General features: G+C 38.7%; 1 protein-coding gene across 1 annotated transcript in view; it reads right to left on the reverse strand.

Annotated features, from left to right (window-relative positions):
• galnt14 (UDP-N-acetyl-alpha-D-galactosamine:polypeptide N-acetylgalactosaminyltransferase 14 (GalNAc-T14)) overlaps nt 1–24,387 on the reverse strand; it is a 193,590-nt gene that overhangs the window by 51,699 nt on the left and 117,504 nt on the right. The window contains exons 3-5 of the mRNA XM_055016107.1: nt 21,592–21,690; nt 8,305–8,372; nt 1,673–1,738 (exon numbers count right to left, since the gene is read on the reverse strand). Coding sequence (XP_054872082.1) covers nt 1,673–1,738; nt 8,305–8,372; nt 21,592–21,690 — 233 coding nt within the window. The remainder of the gene's footprint in view (nt 1–1,672; nt 1,739–8,304; nt 8,373–21,591; nt 21,691–24,387) is intronic.

Consider the following 24,387-nt stretch of genomic DNA (forward strand, 5'->3'; position numbering starts at 1 on the left):
GTGATGAATTGGGGTCTATGGAGCCAGAGCTTTTTGGAGCCAGTCTCTGTCGGACGGTGTGATGTTGCAAGTTTCTGACACGGGGGTAGGCTTCATTTTTGGAGGCAGGCGCTACGTCCATTTTTATTATACAGTCTATGATGGGGCTTAAGGAGATTGACTCAGTTTTGGAGTGGTCATTTAAGGAACTGCAGTTTCTGGCACTTGGCCACTGGCTTCATTTTGCAGCCAAACAGGAACATTAATGTAAAGTAAAGGTACAAACAAACTCAAACCTCTCAGCAATTACATGTATAAATTCTTCGGAAGTAATTCAATCCAGTGTCGATTAGTAATGTGGAGAAACACAAAAACATGATAACAAGTTTTGGTAGCTGGAATAAAAAAACAAGATCTTAATATTGCTGTTTCCTATCCCTTTAACATTTCCCTCACTTTTGGGGATGGTCTGTCTTGATTAAATTAAAAAAGATTTTAATCATTCAACTGTCAGGGTCCTTTACATGTAGAAAGATACCACTTTTTTTTTTTTTTTTTTAACTTTTCTGTCATATACTTTGCCGGGCCTTGAATTTGGATTTATTTTAGAAAATAACCAAAACAGCAGAAATGTCAGTGGCCTGCAAAACTTTGTCATAATTGTAGCATCCCAAATTTGAAATAGTAAGGGTTAAATTAAATTACCCCAACTCGTCTACAACATGCCACCTCCATTGCTGTTTCAAAGAAGAATGAAATGTTCTGCAAGTCCTGAGCATTTAATGCCACTCACAACTCCTTTAAACTCATGTACATGCATCCGGAATCACCTGCAGTGGGATTAGATACATCTTTTCAAACCTTTTTCTGGCCCTTAACCATGCTTTTAGTTCCCAAAATGCTCATGACCCTATCGCATTGTTAAGCTGTCATGTTAATTTGTGTATTGCATTCATTTACATTCTATATTTAAGAGCATGGAGGCAGCTCCAAATGGATTATATAGCAAATGATAAGCATGGCCATGACGCATGACTGTATTACCCATTAAAACGAGGAATAGCATCCAAATTTAGTGTGACTGAGGTATTAACACAACTCTGGTTGGCATTTGGAATTTTGGCAAGTTATTTATGAATTTTGATATCTTTTTTTATTTGCTTTTTTGTTGCATTTTTGAAGAAAGAAGTCAGATTTTAGCTTGTGGTCTTTCTTTTGAATTTGAGGTATGTTTGGTTTGGGATAGTGGAAGACAGTTTTCTTTCAGTGACATTTTTCAATGATAGTCTGCTTCTCTGAGCTCTATTTCAGTAGCAGCTCCTGTCACTTCAATTCACTTCAGGTCATTTCAATTCTGTAGCTCCATATGTAGCCAGAGATGAATGAATCAATTTCACTTCACTCACTGTCTGTCCGTATGTGTGTGCATGAATATATGGGAATGTTTAGGCAGCGGGATGAAAAGGCCAGAGGGTTTTCATTAACACCAGGCAAATTTATATTCTTTACACACACTACAAATCGTTTTTACATGCAGGCACACACGTGTATGGTATAACACTGACAAATAACACACCAAAACACCTACAAAGGAAGCATGTATAATTACACATGCAAATATATACACACTAACCTGTTAAAAATGCTAATGCAATTTTCACACAGACGAATACACACACAATTGTTGCCGTACCTTCTCTCTTTTTGTTGCGAAGACATTTTACTTTGGGCAGTTTGGTGAGAAGCTGGCAGTCACTTTCTAAAAAAAAGGAGAAGAAGAAGAAGAAAAAACAGCATGAATGGAATGTGAAAAATATATAATTGAACAGAATATTGTGTGTTGTGTAATATATATCTTGATCATTTCTCTAAGACGCTGCAAGGCAATTAGCAGCTCATTGAAAAAGTCTTCAGCAGCAGAACGACAATTCAAAGCTTTCAGTTTGACAAGGCAGACATTTGTCTAGTTGCTGTTCAGTCGACTGTGTGCTCCCTGCTGAATTTTTGAGTTGTATTAATATATTATTTTTAAATATAACTGTCTGCTGTTCAAAAAAATACTCTAGTGGAAAGTGTCAAAATGAAAAGAAGAAAAGGAGAAAGGGAAAAACAGAATCACTGGGACATGAGTCACTCACTGAAGTGAAATTACTATTTAATACATGTTTTGGAGCAACAATGGTATTTGAAAATGATGCCTGTCCTTGCGATAACAAAGCGGGATTCAACAGAGTTTCATCATTTTGGTAAGTACAACCTTGAAGTGAATTATTATAATAATGACTGAAGGTGGAGAAGACTGGGGGAGAATTGATAGAGAAATATTCTACAATTCAACACACTGGAAAATGGAACTGTTATGCTTTTATGAGGTTTATCATTATATCGTTAATTATGTCTTCTTATGCGCCATTACATGCTTTAGCACAAAGGTGCTGGCGTAGTAAATTACAACTTAATGACTAGTTTTGCTCAGGGTTTATCTAATTGTCTTCATATTTAATTGTTATGCAGGTCTTTTTTATTATTGTATATTGAAAATTATGAAAAAAGTTTTTTTGGGGGAAAAAGAAAGCTTGTGTGACACTGTGTTGAAGTTTAGTGACCATGAAAGACTGAAAACCTCTATCAGAGCCCTTTGACCCACAAGAGATGCCTGGTCGCACTTCTCACCATTTAACTTCTCCTTTCAAGTGGGAAACTGCAAACTCTATGTGACAAAAGGCAGAAGCACTTTGTCTTGGACAGAAATGATTGGACTCACATTGAGGTTTAATGCTTAAAAGTTATCTTTTGATGTGGTACAATTTTTTTCCCAAAAGCTTAGTTGGTAGTCTTGTGCCAAGCTTCTAATCATTTACTACTTTTTCTGTTTTCACTTTTCATTCATTTGGTGGTGTGGTTCTGTCTAGGGGACGAGGTAGAGCTTGAGATAACCCATGTGGTGAACATGAAGGTATATTAAAGAAGCATCAGTGTAGCAGCGAAGATGCAGAACTCAGTGATCAAATACGCACCAAATGTTTATATGAACCACCCATTTCTACACCAGGAGTACAGGTGGTGATTTGAAAGTGTACAGAGAAGCTCAGCTAATTGAAAAAACAAAGAATGGAATGAATCATTTGGGTAAACAATATGCAGTAGATTTCTCCACAGTTGCGTTCAGAAGTGAAACAGATGCATAAATATGATTACAAATCATAATGTTGATTTTGAATATATTTGTCTCAATAAAGGACAAGCCGCTCATTCACCTGAATGAGTTTTAACGCATGAATGAGATGAAGTTACAGGTGTGTTTGCTGGCTGTCCATAAAGACTTGGATAAAACAAGTGCACCTTCCTGCTATCTAACTGCTATCTTTTGGAAGTTGTGTCGATTAACTCTGCAGCATCAAGTTTGGAAAATGGTGTCTGGTGGCTGTCTTGGTTAGCTAGCTACCTGAGGCTCATGCTAATACTAAACTGGGATTTTCAAATGCTAACACAGGCTGAGTGCTCTAATAACATGTTTCCAATGACAATTAAACTAATATGATGAAGTGTATTGGTGATGCTCTGTTCTGAGTATAAACACATTTTAGAAGTGGCAGTACATAGTACCAGATTTCCTAGACTGATAAAGTTGCTGCGGCAGCATTTGTGGACATCGGTTTCAGGTGAGCTGCTGTTTCCTGCAGCTGGACTAGCATTAACCACAGTGAACCAAGTCGCTCCATCATGTAGATCATCTATTAGGATTATTTTGATATAAAAATATGATCAATCACATCTGCTGTGAAGAGACTAATGATAGTAAACATCATTTAATTTAGAGGACAGCAGCTTGTTTGCCATGTAATCTGGTGTTTACTTTATCTGTTCCTCAAATTTCTAATGTAAACAAGTTGATTTTGTGGCAAACACTGAACGTCTGTGGATAGAAATGTTTTTTTTTATCGGCATATGGAATAAGATCATTGCATTCCATTAATTTTAACAATTTTATTATTGTTAATTTGATAGTCTACCGGTTAAGGAAATTGTCTTAAATTTACATCCTTAAATTATACTGCAGAAAAAACTAAGCAAATGTAGAAAAGCTGATTTGCTCTTTTGATCTTTACAAATGTTTTTGATGTGCATCTGGCATTAAATGTGAAAAAAAGAGCTTCTGTCTGAAAAGTAGAGTAAAAGGGCTTTTACAGTGGAGCTGAGCTGGGTGATCTGGCTGGTATTCCTGTGAGGAACATAACACATGCTCTGTAAAGTTGTGTTTTCCTTACAGGAATATTTGGTGTTCGTGTTTTACACTTTCTGCTACAAAGTTTTTATGTCTTTAGTTCACATCCATGCCTGTATCAAGTACAGACCAGAGTCCCACGGTGCAGACAGATGACAGAGAAAAAGGAGAAGGAACCAGAGGAAAAATAGGACTTTCCTTTTATAAGAAATGTTGCTTTCTGTGGTCTTACAAAGTGTTGTAAATACACCAACATTAAAGAAGCAGAGATCACAACTTTTATAGGCTATAAACAACATGAAGAAATGTTTTATACAGTTCTTCAGCATAAAAGTTGAGCTTCATCTACAGTCAACATGAAGACTGCTTTTAGCTTGTTCTGATTAATGTTACTGAAAGGGAAAAAATATAATAAAGTAAACTGATTAATTTAACTGCTGCTTGAGGCAGAAATTAATATTTAGGAAAGGCAATAGTTACCATACTTTCAATGAAGATATATGACATCTGCTGTGATTGCAATTCTGACATTATTTCTGCATTAGATCTACTGTATATAAATGTGGAGTGCACACACTAAACATAAAGATGCTTCATAGAGAGCTTGCTAAGATGCTCTCTGCCTGCTTCGAGTGGGTAGAGCATTCATTAACCCAGAATAATCTCTAAGAACATCTTTAGTTACAATGCTTTGGGGAAACAACTCTTGAGTTTCAGGAGGTTCATAGGATGGATTTCACTATCATCACAGCCTTGAGATACTTTTGGGAAACTGAGCTGGATTTGAGATATGACAAGTTGATCTTCAAAACACTCAGCTGCCACACAAATCACGAGCTTGAAAATCGCACTGTGTTGATTTTGCTGTGCTCCAATTTAGGTTTCTTCATTGTGAACAGAGAATCTGAGATAGTGACTACATAGATTTTTCCTGGGGCTCATTAAATCAGAAAAAACACACAAAACTTAAATGGTGATGTCTTTGTGGCTGTCTTTCATTGTTTCCTTGAAGAATATTTGAACTTTGAGTCAAAGTTACAGAGAGGAGGATGACTAAATCTGCAGCACTTTAACTATTTTAAACACAGATGAATGAACTTCGTACCACTGAACTCAGACAAAGCTCTGGGAGCAAATGAAATCTTATCAGGCATTTGGTTCTACCTATCCCAAAGCTGCTGCTTCACTGTACTTCTATACTTCATTACCTGGAGGCTTGTATATTTCTTATCACTGCTGAACTCCATGACCGTAAAACCTGAAGTGCAGACAGACTGTTTTTGATCGTATCAAACTCAGCTCAGCAGATATGGAGAACTGATTTTCTACCAGGAACTGAGAGAGAAATGGAAAATACAACCAATCAGAACAATTTCTGTGACTGCTTCGCTTGTAAGAGTTCCAAGTTCTTAACAGTCTATGTTCTCAAATCTGAACAGACTGTCCCTTGAAGGGAACATGTACTTAAGTACTGCACTTAAGTACAATTTAAAGCTATTTGTACTTCATTTCAGTACCCCCATTATATTACACTTTAAACCTCTGCCTTCTAAACTTCATAGAGAAATGTCAAACTTTTTTTCCACCATATTTATGTGGCAACTATACTTATTACTTACTTGACTCAAAATTGTCATACAAAACATATTATAGATGTATAAAATATGATTAATTTTATTAAATGTAACTACTGAAAGCAGTTTTAACTCCATTGTGAATAGCTATGTTATATAATAATAACAATAAACATTAACATACTGGTTGCAAGATCATTTGACAGTAATAATGAATAATAAATCATTTTGAAGAAGTCCTTTTACTAAATGATCACGTTATCCTTTAATACTTGGGGCGCTGCAGTAAAAGGGGCCCTAGTTTAACACTCATAATCTACCCTTTAATTAAACAAGTTAAACACACTGATGGGATTTGACACAATTTAAGCATAATAAAAACTTTTTAAAAAATGGTAATATTAAGTATTCAGACTGTAGCTTTGAATAAAGCAGCCCCTGTATAGGACTTCGGTCAGCTTTTGATTAGTGTTTCTCCAATACATTTACTTAAATAAAATTTAGTGTGCAGGGTTTCTTTATATATTACTATATATTATAGTATTGTTGATTTTATATCATTATTGTTGTCAACAAATGTATTAGTCTATCATTTCTCTCCAACTCTCCTAACCTGTCTGTGGCTCTCAGCTCCAAGTCCACTAGTTTTGAGGATGCAAATCTTGAAAAGCGGGTTACAAGTTGCCCCACATCGCCATATATGTTATTTTTAGAAAAGGCTCAGTCATTTCCCAAAAACACCTGCCTTCTATAGTTTATAGCAAATATTACTCAGCCATGTGGAAATAGTGCATTTGTTGGGGACTATTTTCAGTCAGGGATTAACCCGTATTTGGTACTTTAGTGAGTATTTGGGGCAGCAGGAAGGTGTGTGTGGGACTGATTAAAATAAACTACAGGGCTCATGTTCAAGTTAAAGGAGGAACATCTCATCCAGTGCAATGGTGTGGCTCACTGGTTTGTTTTCAATAGTTTCTCAACAACAACAGAGCTCCGTGGTACAGAGGAGGACAATATATTAAGGTCTGGATACACAGAGACAATTCTTGTTAGTAGGATCAAAACGTTGTTGGCATTGGTTACAGAAGCAGAATGTGAGGCAGAGGTTTCAGCTGTAAGTTAACATCAAACTGTGACCTCTGATGGTAAAATGCTGCAAAATTTGTACTATCAAATAGAGGGAGTAAAATGCTATGACTGATGAATGTGACAACAGAGCGCAGTGGGCAGCGGCTGTCCATAGAGACCTGCATGGCTGACTGCTGAACGTAGAGCAGCTTTCTGTATGCTGCATGTCCTTTTAGAAAGGGGGGCCTGACAGTAGACAGTCTCCTCTGCTGTGGAATCAGCTCCCAGTTTGGCTTCGGAGGCAGACACCATCTCTACTTTCAGGATTAGGTTTAAAACGTTCCTCTTTGATAAAGCTTATAGTTAGAGCTGGCTTGAGTGAACCTGAATCATCCCTTAGTTCTGCTGCTCCAGATTTAGACTGCTGCAGTAACCCCTCTCCTCTCTTCTAGTCCTCTTTGAATTCATTTATACATCAGCACTGCATGCCACTAACTTTGTGTATTTTCTGTCTTGTAGTTTGTTTTATGTCATCTCAGCAGGTATCTTTGGTTCTGGAGCTACACGTTTCTGATCTGTGGTTACTAGCCTCACCGAGCTTTCCGGTGTTGTATTGTTCTCTTAAGTGTTGTTTGTCTGTTTTCTGTCTGCTATCCTGTTCTTTATCCTCTTAACCTGTCGAGGCATATGTCCATCTTCCTTGAGCCTGGTTATACCAGATGTATTTTCTGTCCTAGAAAAAGGCACTTTTTTACTCAAAGGGAATCTATATGAAAGTTTGGTGTTGTTGGGTTTCTCTGTATGCATTTGGTAAGGTCTTCACTTTTCTATGTGGAGTGGCTTGAGATGACCTACACTTCTCATTCCATACTTTTTATTTATTTGTATTATTTTCTACATTGTAGATTAATACTGAAGATTAACACTTCTTTGGTTACAACATAATTCCACATGTATGCTTTTATAGTTTTGATGTACAAAATGTACAAAAATAATTAAATAAAAACCATTGAATGAGAAGGCGTGTCCAAACTTTTGACAGGTAATATATGTTGTGAATTGGCACGATATAAATAAAACTGGATTGAACAGAATTTGGGTTTTTCATTGAATTTTTAAAAAAATCTAAATACAGTCATTTCTTTAAGTCTGCACAATTTTTCCTGGTGTGTTTGGGGATATTCCACCTTGACTTTGTGTCTCTTTGGGACTGGACACATCTGCAGAAGAGACAGGGTTCACACGGCTCATAGGTATCCTCTTTGACCCAGAATAGAGGTTTACTTTCCTCTCCACTTTAATCCTGAAACTGTGGATCCAGCAGCTGTGGACACATTCCTCCGTCTGATCTGTTATGTAGGTCTCATCTCTGTTATCTCTGACCTGGAAGACACGTGGAATGTGTGTCTTTGTAGCTGTATGTGTGTGTTAATGTGTGCGTGTCCAGCTGCAGCTCACCGTCGTCACTGAAATCATCCACCAGAATGATCTCATGGATGAGGTGAACTGGAGTCCTGTTTAAAACACTGCAGAGAAAGACAAAAGAAAACGTTAGTCTCAAATTTGCACATATGGAAGTAAACACCCTAAATAAAAGGATAAGTGTATATGTAATGTACAGGAAGCTGACAAGTAAATGCCAACTTGCAAACACACACAGACACACACAAAGTCTCAGGTGCTCATGAATCCATTATGTACGCACTGCACGCCACATGAAACAACATATTGAAAATGTCAGCCCAAATTCCTGTTATGAAAATGTATGACGTGTCGCCTCTAAAAAACTATTTCATTAAAGGGGAAGATTGAAACATAAAAAATTCATAACTTTTAGAGGGGGAAAATGAGAAAATGTGTTTTGTTGTGGGTGGGTTTCTGTTCCATTTTATTTCATTATTTCTAGTGTTCAATAACCTCTGTGTTCATCATCCCCTCTGGATAAGGCTGAGGAGAGGAGGAGGATGGGAAGGAGAAGAAGGAGGAAGGGGAGCAGGAAAGGAAGTCGGAAAAAGCAGAGGGTGAGGGAGAGAATAGGTAAGTGATTGGAATGGGAGGAAAGAAATGATGAGGTGGCGGAAAGGAGGAAGGAGTGATGAGGGAGAAGATGAAAAGAAAGAATGTGAAAATGGATGAGGAGAGAAACAGAGAGAGAGTAAAAGAAAGAGAAGGAAGGAGAGAGAAGCAGACTAAAAGAGGGAGTACGTGAGGAAAAGAAGGTGGAGGAAAATGAGAGAGGAAAGAGATGAAGAGAGATCTGATTTCCAGAGGATGGATTAAAGGGAATGAAGGAGAATAAGGAGACAGGGAGGAGGCAGACTATTAGGGCCCGACCGATATGGATTTTTTGAGGCCGATGCAGATTCCAACATTAGGCAAAAAAAAATACCAATAACCGATTAATCAGCCAAAATAACAAACAAAATCATTTCTTATTTGGTCCCTTAAGGCTTACAACAACAAAGATATGAATTACAGGCAGAACATTTTACTGTTTTCCAAACTTTGCCCTTTAGTATTTGTTTAACTTCACAACAGCGAGGAATTTTCTAGTACAAAAACATGCAACAAAGCATTAAACCTCTGGGAAATTATAGAACCTTAACCTTAGTCAATCCATAAATGAGATTAGAGGTATGTTTTTTTTAATATATATATAATGTGTTATATATATGTTAATGTCGTTATAAACTTAACTGTCGGCAAGCTCCGCTCATCCCCTCCTGTAATGTTGCCTGGTTGTAGCTTACTCCTGTACGTTACTGAGAAGACAGTGGTGAGGACTGACGATGGAATGAAGTCAGAGCTCCATGTATTGGACAAACGGCGCAAGGACGTCATTCTGCTCTGACAGCATTTACTGCTTTAAGAGAAATTAAGAATATATCGACGTTTCATCTGTAAAACTCCGGCTGATGACGATCGTTTTGAAAAGGGCTATAATCGACTGATTTAATCGGCCGGCTAATAAATCCGTCAGGCCTTACAGAATGCGATGAAGAGAGGAAGAAAATGGTGAAAGACAGGAAAGAGCAAAGAAATGAGAAGGAGGAAAAATGTGGAGAGAGAGAACACAGAAGACAGGAGCAAAAAGAAGAAAAGGAGAGAGGAGAGGAATGAGGGAAAGAGGACAAACAAGGATATATAAAGAAGGACAGAAAAGATTAAAAGGAAGTTGTAAGTAGAAACAAAGCGTAAATGAATGAGATCACATGGAAAGAGTGAGAGGAAGAAACAGAAAAAATAAAAGGGAAAGAAGAAGAAAAAGAGAATGAAGCAAAAGGAACAGTGCGGGAGTTGAGGAGGAAAGAAAGCATACATGGAAGAGATGAAGGAGTTGTCTGGCTGAGAGAGACTACAGCTACAGAGTGTGGAGAAAGCGAGGGATGAACAGAGGGGAGGTTGATAATGTAAGAGGAGGATGTGTGGAGCGAACCTGTGGGTCTCTGAGGCACCGGACCCCATCAGGAGAAGTGATGGATGCTTGGAGGGGAGCAGGGGAGAGGAGAGGTGGGGCGAGATGAAAGAGTGAGGGACAATAAAGGAGGGGACAGAGAGAGAGAGAGAGAGAGAGAGAGAGAGAGAGTGGGGGGAGTGAGAGAGAGAGAGATGGCAGGCTAGTAAGGGAGACGAATAACCCTGATTGTAACTCTCCCCCTCTGTCTCTCTGTGGAACTGAGGGCCGATCAGGAGAGATGGATGAACGGATTGATGGATGAGATGGAGGAGGGAGGTGGGGGTGAGGAGGGAGAGGAGGTGGAATTGTGGGGCAATCGAATGAGTAATAGAGGGAGAGAAGGGTGGAATAAAGATGGAGGGAGAGACAAAAATCTAAAAAAAATAGTGTATTTATCTCATTAGTTCGCATTAAATCCTCCACTGAATGAATCCATCTACCTATCTATCTGTGCTACAGTGAGGCTGACAGCCACGGATGAATGGACACAAACCTCTTTTCTTTCTTTCTCACCACCTTCTCTTCTCTCTTTCACAACCTGCCCTCCCTCAGACACACACACACACACACACACACACACACACACACACACACACACACCATTCTCTGGTTCACAGGCCACTAGCTATGAGGCTTAACCTCCCCTCAGGCGTGCTGAGGGAGAAGCTATCTTCAGCTCACAGAAAATATTATCACCGCTGACAATACTGCAGTCGGCTGCCACAGAATAGCAGCTCTGTATCTGCACCGCTCATTTCCGACACTCTATATATCAATTTTAGGGGGGAATTTTTTGAAAAATTTTCATTACCTACAGATGCCATTTGGAGAGCGCTTTCATCCAAAGTGCCTCGAGAGCGTGCATTTTTAGAGCTCAATGTGTGGCCCTGGTGGGAATTTAACCCCACTCTCTGGCAGTGGTAGCGCTGATGCTAAATGGGTGCTGCTGCAGGACTGCCAGGGTGAGGGGTTCAATTGCCACGGGACTTGCCCATGCTCAGCATGCGTGCACTCCGGAGTGGAGTGAGGCAGTTTTGGATGAAGGCGATAAAAGCTACTGCCAAAACACTTAGTTTCTCGAAAGAACAAAATGAAAACAGGAGAGGTAATGCTACACCGTGGTGTTGGCCATGTTGAAGGTCTTCAGCTTTGGTAGCAAACCAGGAAACATGATGATGTTATCAAATGTACAATGACACGATTGCTCATTCACTGTTAACACCTGCAAATGGTATTAAATTTGGTGAAAAGTCTGAATTAGAACTACAAGCTTCATCATCAGTTGTAGGTATTGGTCTCTTTCAGGTTGTACAACACTAACACAACACTTTACTAACTTTAACACGACTATTTTTTCTGTGCCCTCAGAGTTGCCAAATCATATATTCCACCTTCTTTGTGCACTGAAAACTCGCCGCTGCGTCTCCATGAAGGCGGCAGATGTCTTTTCTGAACATGCGACGCAGCTTCAAAACCTCTATTACAGGTTTCAGGTCGTCTTGCCTCTCCGCTGCCCAGGATTTATGGATTTTATTTACACCTGAGAAGTGATGCTTTCAACCCTTTGGAGCTACATTTCTTCTGCTCAGTTGGTTACTGTAAAAACACACTGCCACTCTGTCCTTCATGTGAATGGGCTATTTGCTGTACAGATGGAAAATTGTTTTTCACCACCTCCATTTTCTGCAGGTGATGAGTCAGATTAGTTTCGACTATTTATGTGCTACTTGACGTTGCACTGGGTAAAATTTTGTTACCCTTTTACCCTCTCTCAAGCTCCCTTCTGTCTTCCTCAGCTCGGTTCCCTTTTTCTTCCCCTCTCTCTCTGCCTGATTGGCTAGCTGACAGCTGGTCCTTCCATCCTCTACCTTGCTGGAGTAATTCATCACTCGTTTCTCTCCACCTGCATCCACCACTCTTTCCATTCATCCATTTCCTGTCACCTTTTTCCAACCTATTTCTCTATGGAGACCTCTGACAGCAATGGAAAAATTTCACTGCAAAATTAGATGTCCATCGTCTGAAAAATAAAAATACTCTATGTATTGCTGAATGTTATTCAGATGAAGTTACTTTCTAAATCAACATATTAAGCAGGAGATGTTAAGTCCTAAGAACACAGACTTTCTTTTAAAAAGTGTAAACGTCACTGTTTTCACTGCATCTTAAATCTGTCTGATAGAAAGCCTTTCCCAGCAGATCTGTGGAAACTGTTCTTGGAAAGAAATCCTGATTCAGCCACTCAACGTTCTGTTCTGTCTAACCACCAGTGATGCATTATGCTATATATCTGCACCCTGTAAATACTGTCTCATCACTGCTGATCTATGGAGCCATACGTCTACATTTATCAGTCTGGAATCAAAGGGCTACTTTGTCCACGATAAATATGGTCTTGTCCCTGTTAATCTGCAAAGATCTATATCTGTATTCACTAATTACTTTTTCATGACTGTTTATTTAGTAAATGTTGTTTGTTTAACTCACCAGTGTTTATCCAATGGAATAAAAATTACAGATGATCTGTGGTGCTTCATATCAGTATCCTGTAAATACTGACTACTCCTGATAATTAAAGCTGATAGAGGGTGAAAAAATGCATGTATGTAGAAAATGCTATCTGATCAGGAATGTTAAATGCTATCTGATAGACATATAAAATAGTATTATGTCTAAGACTTTTGGTGCAAGACCTTAGCCTTGAACCCACAGATAAAGATTTAGAAAGGATGAGAAGCAGACAACAGAGTGGTACGAAGGCCTTTTTAAAGCAGTGAACTCGCCATAAAAAGCCCAAACTATAAATCTACGTCTTCCTAATAAATCCTGAGTGATCAGTTGTAGAGGAAGCAATCAGGAGTCTTTACTGTGCGTTTTTTAGGTCTACTGAATCAGAAAGTGCTGAGCTGGTGCTGATCTAGAAGTGGCATTTCTACACTCCCAGTAACTGCTGGCTGAGCAGAGCAAGATGGTTGCTTGGCTGGATTACGGACTGACTGATGGACCAAGCGGGTAAATAGATGGCTAACTGAGGGTTATTTTCCAGCCGTTTTCAAGCCTGACCTCATCTTAGACTGATTATATTACCTACTACAGAAAAAATCTAAACCAAGACATAGTTTCTGGATTTATTAAACTTTTTTTTTTTTTTTTTTTTTTGCTGTGTAAAACACAATTTAACTTTGATTATGCTATAGAAAAAGAAGGAATAAAAGCCTCTTCAAACATTTTGTGCCCAGTAAAGTAATGCTTGGAATAGTGTCGTTTTAAACTGATCCTTTCCTTCTGCTGGGTAAACCACTGGGACACTGCACTGATGTAAGTCTCCATGGCTGCTGTTGAAAATTGTAACTGCATTAAGAAAAGTCTAGTTATACACAAATCATTTGGAGATGTAAGACCAGTGGACATTTGCTTCAGTTAAAAAAGTAATACCTGCATAGTTCAACCACAAATGTATTGAAATGCACAATATTTCACTTCTAGTTGGGTCTTCATCAGGTCAAAATGCTTGGAAATAGTGACAATTCACTCTATCTTTATACATACACTACCATTCAAATGTTTGGGGTAACTTAGAAATGTCCTTATTTTTGAAGGAAATGCATTTTTTTTTCAATGTAGATAACATTAAATGAATCAGAAATACAGTCTAGACATTGTTAATGTGGTAAATGACTATTCTAGCTGGAAACAGCTGATTTTTTTAATGGAATATCTACATAGAGGTACAGAGGAACATTTCCAGCAACCATCACTCCTGTGTTCTAATGCTACATTGTGTTAGCTAATGGTGTTGAAAGGCTAACTGATGATTAGAAAACTCTTGTGCAATTATGTTAGCACATGAATAAAAGTGTGAGTTTTCATGGTAAACATGAAATTGTCTGGGTGGCCCCAAACTTTTGAACGGTGGTGTATATGTAGCTCTATACATACACTATCTGTCAAAAGTTTGGACACACCTTCTCATTCATTGTTTTTTATTTAATTATTTTCTACATTGTAGATTAATACTGAAGAAATCAAAACGATAAAAGAATACATATGGAATTATGTCGTAAACAAAAAAGTGAGAGAAAGTGTGAATGAGAAGGTGAGTCCAAACTTTTGAACAGTAGTGTATATCGCCCTATACATATATAAATGTATGTAATAGGTGTTGTTAATCACCCAACTCAACCCAGATGATTAACCTACAGTAGTGGAACTACAGCAACACTGAGCATTTTTCCACTGTAGGACCATGTGAGTTGTTTTCTGGTGATCCAAACCTGTGTGCAACTGCAAGATCAGCCTCTGAAAAACCTTATTCAGGGACATTTTCGATGAGAAACAGCATCTACTCTAGGGTAGGTACTTCTAAACAGCCCTAAGAAAACTGCTGTGTAGGGCTCGACAAATTTAACCATACTGATTGGTTAAATTCAGTCAAGACAGAGAGACTAATAAATTGTTTGTGCTTCCTTGCACTTGCCCTGACTTCCTGCAGTAGAAAGATGCCAAATACTACATCAAATATATCTTAAAAATACTAAATATATGCACAATAGTTGTACTTTAATACCAAGAATTCCTGTTGTGATTAGAGAGGACTGACTAGCCTGAGCTCGAGGACTGCATATGTCATTACAATAACTTTTAATAAATACATAATCATTAAAAAAAGCAACTAACAATTGACTTTGTTGCGCAGCTTTGTTAATTAAATTTCCTAAATGACAAGCACTTCCAAAATGGGCCTGTCTCCAAAATAGCTAGGCTGACAGGAGGACGCTTCCTTGGTTTGAATAGATGTAATTTTACATAAATCTGTTTGTTGGTCAACATGAGGAAATGGAAAACATTCCAGGGTTACAGTAATGTATTTCCTTTCCTGGTGCATTCTCAAATAAAAGACCATTTCATGTGGTTTACATGTGAAAACAGCACGTGAATGGCAGAACAGGGAGATTTACTGATATTCCCCAATATGTGCAGGATGCCTGGCACATGGAGGCTGCACATTATTGCCGTTTGTGTGTTATTATGCTTCGAGTGCCCTCACATAGAGGGAAAAAATGAACCACAATCAGCGGTTAATGAATGCATGAAAACAAAAACAAATGATAAGTGCAGGCTAGATATCAAAACAAACATCACACTCAGACATTTAATTAACCCTTTTCTCTAGTCGATTAACATTCAGCATGTCTGCACTGGCTTGGCTGTGGATGTAAAATGAGTTTAAACAAGATCATAAACAGGGAAATGCATTAGGCTGGATATATATTTTTATATTTCTCCATCTGTAACATCTTGTGCTGCCAGTGTTTGTGATGTAAATCTCTCTTGTAGGATTAGATGGTTTTTCTGCCATTATTCTGGCATTAATGAGTCAAAATTCTTAACATAGCAGCTTTGATCTCATAATTTCTGTCACGTTGGAGGAGATTTTTCTTTAGCATTCCCGTTTCCTATTGATGCTCCTGTAGCTCCTCTGTAAATAATGAAACCCTCACAGCTCAGGAGGCTGTTTTACATGAACACACACACACAGAGCCAAAGCAAACTAAACCCATTAAAACCAAATATGTCCTCAAAAGCTCCACGTCTCTTTCCTCTCTCATTCTCTCTCAGTCTGTCTCTCTCTTGCGGCCTGCTTATCTCTTGCCCAGTGGAGACAGAGAAGATGAGATCAATTTTCGGATCAGACCTTGATTAAATATCGACAAGGCCCGGCTCTCCCTCAGAAAGCAACGCTTTGATCACGAGATGAAAAGCTTTCAAAGTGCCCATCATTGTCTCAGGAATCAAACTTATTAAAGTTCCGCCTGCATACTGCTGAGCCCCAAAGCTCACAAAACTCACCAAAATTATACCCGTTTATAATGTAATTGTAGCCATTCAATACATTTTCAGTGTTTTCAGAGTCCGCGGAGCAAAACCGTGATTGCAGATAGTAAAAAGAAAATTTATCTCTATTATCTGGCTATTCAAGTTGTTTTTTTTTTAGCTTGATACTGATGCTTGAAATTAGATTGCAATTTTTTGCTGTCTTTCAAACCCTCTTAAAAATGATTTATAAAACTCTTACACGTAGTTAACTGTTCGGAGAGGATGAAAGAAAGCAAAGTGATATATTTCAAAAATATTCATAATGAAGATGACGCCTTTTTTCAGCTCAGTATTTCACATCATCACTGTTACCCACAATGCTGCTGCTAATAGTAGAGCATATGATAGCTGGTTACGCATGCTGCATGCTATTCCTTCCTTCTGTTCTTGGGACAGTTTAAAAAATGTTTGGCATTGGTGCTTTCGTGCTTGTAGAAATGCCCGGCAAGATGTGAGACTTGGGAGCTGCAGCAACCACATGGAGGTTTGTAACTCGACCAAGCAGGACCAGAAGGTATCAACATGTTCAGGCCAAGTTTGGTCACAATTTTCCAGTGAATGCTGCAGGTTCAGCTATAAAATATAAATATTGCTATCGAACCTTAAATCCTATCCTCCTGTGACTCTCATTAAAGCAAAAATATGGATTCCAGGCTTCGGGCCCATACTGAACTCCAGAGCAACTGTTTAATTGCAAAAATCAGCCAAGAGTACGTTTTCTTTCAGTGATGTCCATGTTTGCTTATTGGCAGTTTTTCAGTTTTTCACCAACATGCTGTTCTGAGACACATAAACAGGGCTTCAGGTGAACTTTTACACTGGCTGCACTGGTATGACTAACTTTTTACACATTGGTCATTTGACACTTTTTATGTGAAGGAATATAGGGTGAAATAAATGCTGTGAACATTTAATCTCTTTTAGATGTTATCAGAGTCCTGCATGCTGTCTAACATGCCGAAATACATTAATTATTTATTATTAGACCTATCTACTATCAAAATGTTAGACTAATATATGTATTTTTGCAATTTAGTGTGTAGGAGTCTTACTGAAAGTTTAGATATTCCCGTCCTTCTGCCTCATTAAATGGATGTAAGAAGAGTTTCATGATGTTATCACTCCCGACACTGATGTTTCATTTGGAACCTCCTGTCACCTCCCAGTAGGCTCAGTAGACCATTTTAGACTCCATGTAATGTAGTTCTGTTTTCACCTCAGTTAAATACAGCTGCAATTTAGCACTTAAGAAGAACAAAAGTTCACATTTGGACGTTGGAGGGGTCATTTTGAGTCACATTTTGGACCATCATTACTGTTACAGCATGTAATTTAAAAAAAATTAAGTCTGCTTTTAATTTTCGCTTTCCCTCACTGCTTTTCAGTCCATGATCGATAAAGTTTCTGAACAAAAACTACTTGGTTTGGTTTAGAGAAGGATCATGGCTTGGGTTAGAATACCCTGTCGCTACGTTGACCACATGTGACATAGCTCCTCTAGAGATTTTACAGCACTTATTCAAATGAATGCCAGAGGTGTTCTGTCTGTCAGTGATCAGAATGGATGACAGAACATCCACTGAGTCTTCTACAAGGTGGAGGAGGTCCTACTGGCTCATATCTATGGGAATTATCAGCAATGGCTATGGTCATTTAATGAGCTGATAACATCTGAATTGGATGTGGTTCATCACTGCCTGACACTCCATTTCTGCTTACTAGCTACAGAACCCAAATCAAATCAAAAAATCTAAATATACTTTATTGATCCCGAAGGAAACTGAGGTATCCTGCAGCATGTTACACTACAATACAATAAGGCACAGTGAGGTGTAAAAGGCTAGCAGATGTATAACAATATAAAAGATAATATAAAAGATAACAACAACTAAATAAAGTCAAAGTCCACCATCCCTACCGGGACAAGTTGAAGAGTCGGATGGCTCTGGGCATAAAGGACTTCCTGAGTCTGTCTGTGGGGCATTTCAGCGACCATAAGCTGCCACTGAACATGCTCCTCTGTCTGTCTAAAGTGTTGTATAGGGGATGGTTGGGGTTATCTATGATGCACAGCAGCCTGTTCAGAGAACATTCAGCTGTGACCACAAAGTCAAGCTCCCTCCCCACAACTTGCTAGCCTTGTTGACCAGCTTGTCAAGTCTGTTCCTGTGCGTGTGATTCGTGTTCACAGACCACTCCATTTTGTCACCCAGGTATACACCAAGGCACCGAACCCTCAATGGTGACTGGGAGTGGCAATTGTGCCGATGTCCGGAAGTCCACCACCATCTCCTTGGTTTTGGACATGTTCAGGTCGGACCCCTGTAAGGGGTACTTCGTCAGTGCAATGACTTTTGGGAAACAACTTGCATGACTCGAAATTCCCTGTCCCCTTTGTGTATGTTCAAGACCTATTTTGAAAATGGTCCTTGCACAGAACTGCAGCACCATGATAAAAATAAATAAATAAAGGCAAGGCAAGTTTACTTGTATAGCACCCTTCATGTCCAAGACAATTCAAAGTGCTTTACATAAAACATTAAGAGCATTACATTACATAATAAAGGTGAACACTGTTCACTGTGATGGATTACACATCTCAGATAAATTTCAAGTATGTACCAGTTGAATTTCATAGTGTACAGATATAAACTGAAACTAGTGTCTGGCTGTAGGGCAGTTCATCAATCTAAAAACTGATGGTTTGCTGTGGGTCAGCAGGAATGTAAATGACACACAATTTGCAGTTAATGGGCCAAAACCTGCAAAACCACACGTTGGTCCATTAAATATCCTTAAGCAAGGCACTAACACTTCCACACCCAGTCGTCGTTGACTTTTAACCTCTCTGTGGAGTTGTGTAATAAAAAGAGACTCTGTCCAGCAAAAAAGATATTTCAGGAAAAAAAAATCAATTTAAAACTTTGCTTCCATAGCAACCAACTGCTATCTAAAAAAAAAAACAAAAAACAAAAAAAAAAAAAACAGTGGTGTTTCAGAACACTTAAATACTCGACTAAACAGACAAGTTCCTGCACTTACTGTCTCATTACTCATAACGTCACCATGTTCTGTCTGTTGGCTGTTTTTGTTGTCAGCTGCACTGACTCATACAGAAACTGTAAATGTCAAGTGAGCCCTTGTAGCACCCTTCACTTCTCTAAGCTTTAGCAAAGTGCTTCACTCTCCTTGTGAAGACAGCGGGTGAAACACTTCTCTCAATGTGGCCTATTGCTGTGAACCGACTGCTCGGAAATGGCTGCTTTGAAAGCAAAGTAAGTCGAAAAGTACGGAAAAATGTTAAGATTTGTACTTTGGCCAATCCAGATTCAACCAAGTCTCTCAAGCTTTATTTTGTCATTATTTACACAAATACAGTGGTCATCCTTCTTTCGTGCAGCAAAGTGAAACAACATATGCCTTCAGGTAGATTGCCCAAAAGTAGATTATTTCTATTTATGCGATTGTGTCTCACTCTTCTCTGCATGTAGGCTTGTCTCAAATGTGCTCTTTCCTTCATCTTTGCTGCCAATTTGCCTCGGTGGCAACAAAAAATCCTGTGTGGTCCAAAAATCTTTATCATTATCATAAGACTGTCACTTAAAATTGTAAAAAAAAAAAGGTCAGTTATTGTTCCTTTAGTTATGAAATGTAACCTCTGAGAACTAAATGAAAAACATTTTAAGTGTAGATAAACTACATTTATGTGTGTTAGGTGTGCAATCCCATAAAGATGTCAAGTCTTTTCTTCAAGAGAAATCTGTATGAGCTTAAAATGAAAAGAATTGCATTGTAATAACAGAACACACTATCTATTCTAATAATGCAAGCATCCATCCAATACATCTTTCTCTGCTCATCAGAGATGCTGGCCATAAATACTTGCGCTAACGAACATGATATTCAAATTCTAGCTACAAACAAACCATTTATTTTTTGCTATAGCTACTGGCATTCAAGGGCAGGGAAATATATAAATGTCTAAATGAAAATGCCATGAAATATTACTTTGCTAAATGTCTTTAAGATAGAATATATTTTTATCTTCAAATGTTTTAATGTCAAGCAAAACAGTTTGTAGCAGCACAGAAGCTTCAGAGGATGTAGTGCACCCTGGTGAGAGCAAATGTTCCAAATTCTCAAAGTAAAAATAAAAGCCAGCTAAACTACTTCCAGCTCCAAGTCACCACCGGCAAGAATACACACACACACGCACACACACACACCCACACACACACACACACACACACACACACACACACACACACACACACACACACACACACACATAAAGAGAGAGCCAGAGCAAAAGGGAGCACAGGGGCCCAGGGAGACAGATTGTCTTTTAATTGGTTGAAAACTGCAGAGCTTTGAGAAGAGCTGAAGGGGAGGACACACACACACACACACACACACACACACACACACACACACACACACACACACACACACACACACACACAGACACAGACACAGACACAAACACACACACAGACACAGACACAAACACACAACACGCACACACAATGTCCTCTGTGATAGTAAGGAAACGTAGCCAGTCCCTGCTGACTGACTGGTATAATGAGCTGAACTCGGGCCAAAACCTGGAGGTGTGTGTGTCTGTGTGTATTTGTTTGTGCTGAATTCGTGTGCGGCAGCATGCTGATACTATCGAACTGAAAGACAGAATGACGGTTCAAAGATTGAGGGTCAGAGGAGTGTAAATGTGTGTATGTGTGTGTTTATGGAGGTTGTCTTCTGCCGTACCATCAGTGGATCTGTGCTGTAAGTTTTGGCAGTTGAACGTTTTGTTTGCTCATCAGCCAGCATTTAAAGTAGCTTTAACCCCTAAAAACTTATCTCAAAGCTACAAATTCAGAAGTTTTTGTCTAAGAAAATAATCCCTTTCTGTCTTAAAATGGTTTACATGCAGTTCTGCACTGTTGCTTGCTTTAGAATTTGTGGTTCCCTGCCCCTCTCTCTCCATTCGACACAGCTCGAGCACGCCAGCTCACCTATGACTCTGCTCACTGTAAAACTACACAAAGCTACGCAATGGCATGCTGTAATATTGGACTTTGTCTGAAGGCATTAAACTGCAAGTTTAAGATGAAAATGTTCTGTCATTGTGTCAGCTACTTAATTCACGTGTTCATGTGTGCCAGTATATGAAACACACTACATGCACATGAGGGGGTCTTTAAAGTTGGACCAATACAGGTTGCTACAGTTTTATAGTCTTTACACTCACCGGGATAAAATTTAAAAAAAACAAACAAAAGCCAACATCCTGCCTGAATTCAGTTCAACTGAAATGTTGGAAAATAATAAAAGCCTACTATTACTTATCACGATCAAACATCCAACTAACCACAATAAAAATAAATATATTATGAATAAGTGTTTGATACCTCTTGATGGTGCGCAGCAGGGTAGATCTGGCCTCATTGTGGAAGGTGATGATGATGGAGGTTGGAGGAAGATCAGAGTCGTACTGAAGAGTGGTGCACCTACAGAGAGAGAGAGAGAGAGAGAGAGAGAGCATTATCAAGCATGTGATCCACTGATCCATGCAGTGAAATTCATGTCTCGTGTTAGAAATAATACTCAAAGACAGAAAAAGAACAGTAATAAATGGTTTAGAAATGTCAATCCAGCATGTTAAATGAGAATTTATTTGTTATGGTGATGCCACATGAGAAGATATTAACAGCTATATGATCTGTAACATTCTCCTTTCATAAAACATGGCAAATCACACCTAAATACCTTCAGCTTTTTAATACAGCTTAAATATTCTGGTAAAATTAAAGAACAGGTAATCAGCTGTTATCACTAGTGTTATAAAGTGATCAGAATTACATTATTTATCTGTCTATGTGGGATAACTGAGATATCTACGGGTTCTGTCTAACACGCACGCACACAGACACACATGCACGCACGCATGCACGCACACAGACACACACACACACACAGACACACATGCACAGAGTGGTCAGAGCAGACCTGTTGAAAATGAATTATAGATGACCACCATGAGGCTCATTAAAATACACCACATAACAGCATTTGTGTCTGTGCTGCCTTCGCCAGGTCAGCAGTCTTTTCTTCTAAAAGAACACACACACACACACACACACGCACACACATTCGCACAGTATAATGAGATGCCTGGCCTTTACCTATCAGACTGATGGATTGGTGACATTTTGAAACAGAAACAGTCTGCGTGGTCGGTTCTGGCCTTCATTTTTAAAAAGCTCCCCTTTTTAAAAATATGTGTGTGTCTGTGTAAAACTTAACACACCGCACCATTACCCAGCTTAACATGTGGTTCTCTGCTGTTTACCTAATGAAATTCCATAATGTGTTTCATTATTTTTTACCCTTTTTTTTTCTTTACTGGAGGCGTAAAGGCTGGAATATTTAGCTAAAAACATTGTTGTGCATAAGGAAGAAAGATTGGTTTGGGCTTTACCATTTTCTTTCAATTGCCAGCTGCCAGTGTTATGCCGGTGCTGTGAGCGAACACGCTAAAAGAGCAGCCGTGCATGAGCAATGTGCTCATGTTTATAGTGAACTTTTAACTGAACGTATTCGTTTCCACTCAAGCAAAAACTCAAGGACTGGGTTTAATGGCACCCAAGGTTTGACGATACGCAGTATGCTTCTGGTTTGGCTGGTGCAAGTAGCAACTCAGACAATGCTGGGTCAGATGCTGATGAAGCCATTTCATATGAATCTTTACAGGAGTTGCATAAAAGAGTCCCCCGACTCCAAAAAAAAACCCCTCAAAGTTTATGGAAAATTGTGGGTCTGAAAGGCAATTAAGTTAAAATAGCACATCCAGTAGAAGCATCCAAGCAGTTCTGTGAAATATTTGCAAGTGGTCACAAGAAATCATTAAGAAACAGGTAGGCCAACAGATGCAAAGTTCCCCAACTTCAATCAAACTCTTTTTCAAAAGACAGGTTACAAGAATTTTTTTCTGGATTTGTACAAGACTACATTGGAGGATATCTTCACCCTTTCAGCAAGCTCAAAAAACCATTGGTCACTAAAATAGAGACTGGTTTGCAGCCATCCAGGTGTGAAGAAGAAGGCAGGTACAGACATTGTTGAACAAGCCATCAGTGAAAGTTATTTGTGACCTGAAGGCTGAACTTTGTGAAGTTGATGCTGTATCCACAACAGTAGATTGCTGGTCAGCTGTAAACAATACCTTTATGAGCATCATGACTCACTGGCTCGACAAAAACATACTAGACATACTAGAGATGAACGTATTGGTGTACAGAGGTGTAGCTGCATGAGAAATGAGAATGATTTATTTTTCATGTTTGTATAGGCTACTTTAACTCTTTTCTTCTTAGAGGATTTAAAGATATGTGGGCTGAATATTGCACTGTGAAGCTTTAGCCAAAGCCTCTGACAACCACAATACACAGAGAATATCTGCTCCTAAGATGTTGAAAGGTGTGTGTGTTAAAGGCTGTATTTGAGTTTTCAGAATTGTGTTTTATTTTTCTTTTTTTGGTTAGTTTGCTTTTCTGGAAGGACAGAAAATAAAACTTGACAAGAATGGCTTATTCACTGTTATCTTTGTGCTTTGTTCTGGTCTTTTTGGAGAATGTTAAAATATGTTGGCTAAATATTGCACCATGAGCAGATGAGGCAGAACTTGAGTTCACACCTCCACAGCCAGTTTTTTTCTTTTATTTTACAGTTTTTGCCTGTGTTGGTACTTAGGATCTGGTTGGTTCTTGGCATCTTCTGAGCTCTGGTGTTCACAGTAATTGCAGTCCACAATATTCTCCTGAAGGTTTTAAGATGCAGCGCCTGGTCTTTTATCCCGTATTTGTTTTCTCTAAATTGTTTGCTCTGCAGAACTGAAATGCGAACACATCTTTCAGCTAGCGGCTGTAATGAAGCCAGTCGTGCATCCTTTACCAACACTCTTGGAAGCATATGAATATATTTTATGTTTTTGAAAAGCTGTATAATTTGATTCATGCAGAATAAATCAAATTCCGTTGCATCTACAGTACACCTTCACTGCATGTCTTTTTTTCACTTTCTGTATAGTAAAAAAATGTATACAAAGCAGAATTACATTTGTGAAACCAATGTCTGTGTGGACGTTGTTTACTTGAGAAATGGTGTTAAGTGATAAAACACATTTTATAGTCACTCTGGTTTTTCTC

Source organism: Amphiprion ocellaris, chromosome 12 (genome assembly GCF_022539595.1).
Source record: "Amphiprion ocellaris isolate individual 3 ecotype Okinawa chromosome 12, ASM2253959v1, whole genome shotgun sequence".
Lineage (NCBI taxonomy): Eukaryota > Metazoa > Chordata > Actinopteri > Pomacentridae > Amphiprion > Amphiprion ocellaris.